General features: G+C 51.5%; 1 protein-coding gene across 1 annotated transcript in view; it reads right to left on the reverse strand.

The window, feature by feature from the left end:
- LOC123112439 (heat shock 70 kDa protein, mitochondrial) overlaps nucleotides 1-186 on the reverse strand; it is a gene marked incomplete in the record, with an annotated part of 3434 nt that extends 3248 nt beyond the window's left edge. Inside the window, 1 exon segment of the mRNA XM_044533416.1 lies at nucleotides 1-186. Coding sequence (XP_044389351.1) covers nucleotides 1-61 — 61 coding nt within the window.
- Between the last annotated feature and the right edge of the window lie 3627 nt (nucleotides 187-3813).

Here is a 3813-nt window from a genome sequence, read left to right on the forward strand (position 1 = left end):
GCGTGGCGAGGGCGTGGCCGGACCTGGCCAGCCGCGAGGCGAGGAGAGATCCGATGGCCATGGCTGGCGCGCGAGCTTGTTGGGTCGTCGGCTCCCGGCGGCGGCGGCGAGTCGGGGATGGAGAAAAGGGGCAGAGGTGAGATCCGAAAAACCCTAGCGGGAGGCGGCCTCTGCTCTTAAACCCCCGGGGGCCCGCCGCAACGGCTTGGGGAAGGGGAAAGAAATGGGGGGCGGGGGCGTTTCCGTCATTCTCCAACGGGATGGGTGTGTGGCTGGCGGTGGGCCCGGGGTGGCGGGCCGGAAGATTCTGGACGGCTCGAGCGGCCTCGCCCCGTCCGTTCGTTCGGGGTTCGGTCGTTTGGGTGGCGGAGAACGTTTCTTTTTGCGGAAGGAATTTGTTTTCTTTTGTATATGTCCTTCTCATCTCATCATGGCAAAAAAGTCAAATGCAAAGCTGGTGTGGAATAAATGCGGCATGGAAAACCATGGAGATTTTGCTTTCTTGGAAGAAATCAAACTTGTCCGGCATGGCGTGACCAAGGGTTCGTGGCTAAGTATACTAATCTTCACACCGTTTCTCTAGACTCAACGAGTTTTCTTATACTTCCTCCGTCCGAAAATACTTGTCATCAAAACAAATAAAAATGGGTGTATCTAGAACTAAAATATGTCTAGATACATCTTCTTTCATCCATTTTGATGACAAGTATTTGCGGACGGAGGGAGTAGTACGTAAAAAAACGAGTTTTCTCATAGTAACATCATGAAGCTTTTATTAAGTCGTCACAATGTTTATAGGGACAGATGGTAAATTCCCAGGATGACCTAACCAAACATGGCGGCCACCACCGAGAGATAAAGCATGCTTCGCTAAGTTGTGAGCTTTAAAATTTGAGCTCCTAAACTCATGACTGAAATTACAGAAATCAAAATCTAAAGAATGTTCGACTATCTCATGAATGATTGCTCCGTAGCTTGCCAAATTCTCCTTGTGTATGTCCTGCACCACCATTTTGCAGTCCGATGCCACTTGGATGCGCCTCAGATAGAGATCATCTGCCAGTGCAAGTGCCTCTCTAATAGCAAGTGCTTCCAAAGTCGGGGGATCCACAATGTATCTAAAAGAAAGAGTCGAGGCTCCCATAAACATACCTCTGTCGTCTCTACAAATCACCCCCACTGTCCCACCGTTTCTGGTTACCACTGCATCGGCGTTAAACTTCACGTAACCTGATGGCGGTGCAAGCCACCGCGCTGGTCGGGCGCTGGTAGAAGGGGCAAAGGAAGATTGCCTCTGTTGGGTCACTCGTAGTTCATCCAAATATTTTGATATGAAGTTGTTGACAGAGTATGGTGCCTGAAATATATTCTCGTGAATTGCTTTACGCCTCGCATACCAAAGTGCCCAGAGCATCACCACCAGGCGATCAAAAAGGTCATTCGTCAATAATTCATGTAGTGAAAACAGCCACTCTTTCGGACCATCCTCCTCGCGCTCAACCATATGCTGGACCAACTCATCCAGAGCCAAAGCCCAAACACTTGCTGCCATCGGACATGAAATGAGGGCATGTTTCCATGTATCAGTCGCCCCACATAGCGAACAAGTGTCATCTGTTGCCATATGACGACGTTTGAGGACCGATCCCGTGGGCATGGAATGACGGGCTAGCTGCCACACGAACACCTTAAGTTTGGATGGTACTTGCATGTGCCAGATCATGGACCACTTCTTGGTGTCTTGATGCTCATAAGATGTACCGTCCTCCTCAGCTAACCAAGCCTCCCTGCTATGTTTCGTTTTTAGTATCATTCGGTAAGCAGAACGAACGCTGAAATTACCTCGAGGCTCCTCATGCCAGGCCTAGAAAATCTCCCACCCGGCGAGTGCAAAGCGGGATCCGTAGAATCTCTTCCGCATCCAAATGGGTGAACACCGAATGTCGGTGTCAAAACCGGCGGATCTCGGGTAGGGGGTCCCGAACTGTGCGTCTAGGCGGATGGTAACAGGAGACAAGGGACACGATGTTTTTACCCAGGTCCGGGCCCTCTCGATGGAGGTAAAACCCTACTCCTGCTTGATTGATATTGATGATATGGGTAGTACAAGAGTAGATCTACCACGAGATCAAAGAGGCTAAACCCTAGAAGCTAGCCTATGGTATGATTGTTGTTCGTCCTACGGACTAAAACCCTCCGGTTTATATAGGCACCGAAGAGGGTTAGGGTTACACAGAGTCGGTTACGATGGTAGGAGATCTACATATCCGTATCGCCAAGCTTGCCTTCCACGCCAAGGAAAGTCCCATCCGGACACGGCACGATGTCTTCAATCTTGTATCTTCATAGTCCAGGAGTCCGGCCAAAGGTGATAGTTCGGCTATCCGGACACCCCCTAATCCGGGACTCCCTCAGTAGCCCCCGAACCAGGCTTCAATGGCAATGAGTCCGGCGTGTAGATTGTCTTCGGCATTGCAAGGCGGGTTCTTCTCCAAATCCTGTGTACCTGTTGAATAGCGTCCGGCTTCCTGTGAATATTGCGCTCCTCGGCTTCCACGCCCAATAATGGTCGTCTTCCACGTGTTGAACGAATGCGAAAAGTCAGGGTATTTTTACATTTACCCCCCTAGCTGCGAAAATGAGCTGCCTATAAAAGAGACGAGGATCTAGATCCGAATCACACCATCCTCCCTTCGTGAGCATTCATTAGAGCGCATCTGGCAGAAATCCACTCCATCATGGACAGTCAACGCGGCTCCTCCTCTCGCCCTCCCAGCCCTCGGCCTGGAGATTGGGAGAGATGCTCCGTCCCGTACAACGAGTTAGTGACACTCCAAACCAAGGGATTTCTTCCCCCAGCCTTCATGGTTCCGGTTCGAGCCGGACTCGCCACCTATAAGGGCGGAAAACAAGCGGAGAGCGTCCCCAGCCCCTCCAAAGGAGAGCGGGTATGCCTTGTCTCTTATTTGATAAGAGGGCTTGGATTTCCAATTCATCCATTTCTCCGGGGGCTCCTGGAGTTCTACGGCCTCCAGTTGCACAACCTTACGCCTGCCTCCATTTTGCATATTGCGGGCTTCATGGCCCTTTGCGAGCTGTTTTTGGGCATCGAGCCTCATTTTGCACTGTGGAAGAAGCTGTTCTGCCTTGTGCCCCGTTCTCAAGAGGGGTCGATATATCAAGTGGGCAGAGCCGAACTATGGCGCATCGCCGGGACCGAATATCTATCTGGAACCCCGAAGAAGGCGTCCGAAGACTGGCCTTCGGAATGGTTTTATATAGAAGATGTCCCCCTGCCGGACCCTATTCGGATCGGCCTCCCTAAGTTCAATAACGCTCCTTTGAAGAAACGCCTAAGCTGGCGTCCATGGAGCCCTCAGAAGGAAAATGACAAGGACGTCCTTTACCTGATGAGCTGAATTAGGCTGTTAGCTCATTCCGGACTGACCATGATCGGGGTCATGGGCACATGCATTATGCGGGGGGTGCAGCCGCTCCAGTATAGAGGCCACCCCATGTGGGATTTCAACGGGGAGGATGATGCCACCCGCTGCGGCTGTAAGGGGCCGGGATCGGTCGCCGATCTGATGAAGATCTTGTCCGCATTGTACAAGGGAGAAGAGGAGGAATTTCTCCGCGTCAATCCGCAGGGCGGATTTTCTATGAACAATCCTCCAAGCTGGGTAAGCGGACATTTATTTTTGCCTATCTGATCCATACTCCCATAGTCAAGTATCTAATTTTGTGATTTCGGCGCAGGAACTGCGCCGGGCCGTAAAGGATATAAACAGCCCGCCTCCACAACCCGAGGAT

Source organism: Triticum aestivum, chromosome 5B (genome assembly GCF_018294505.1).
Source record: "Triticum aestivum cultivar Chinese Spring chromosome 5B, IWGSC CS RefSeq v2.1, whole genome shotgun sequence".
NCBI lineage: Eukaryota > Viridiplantae > Streptophyta > Magnoliopsida > Poales > Poaceae > Triticum > Triticum aestivum.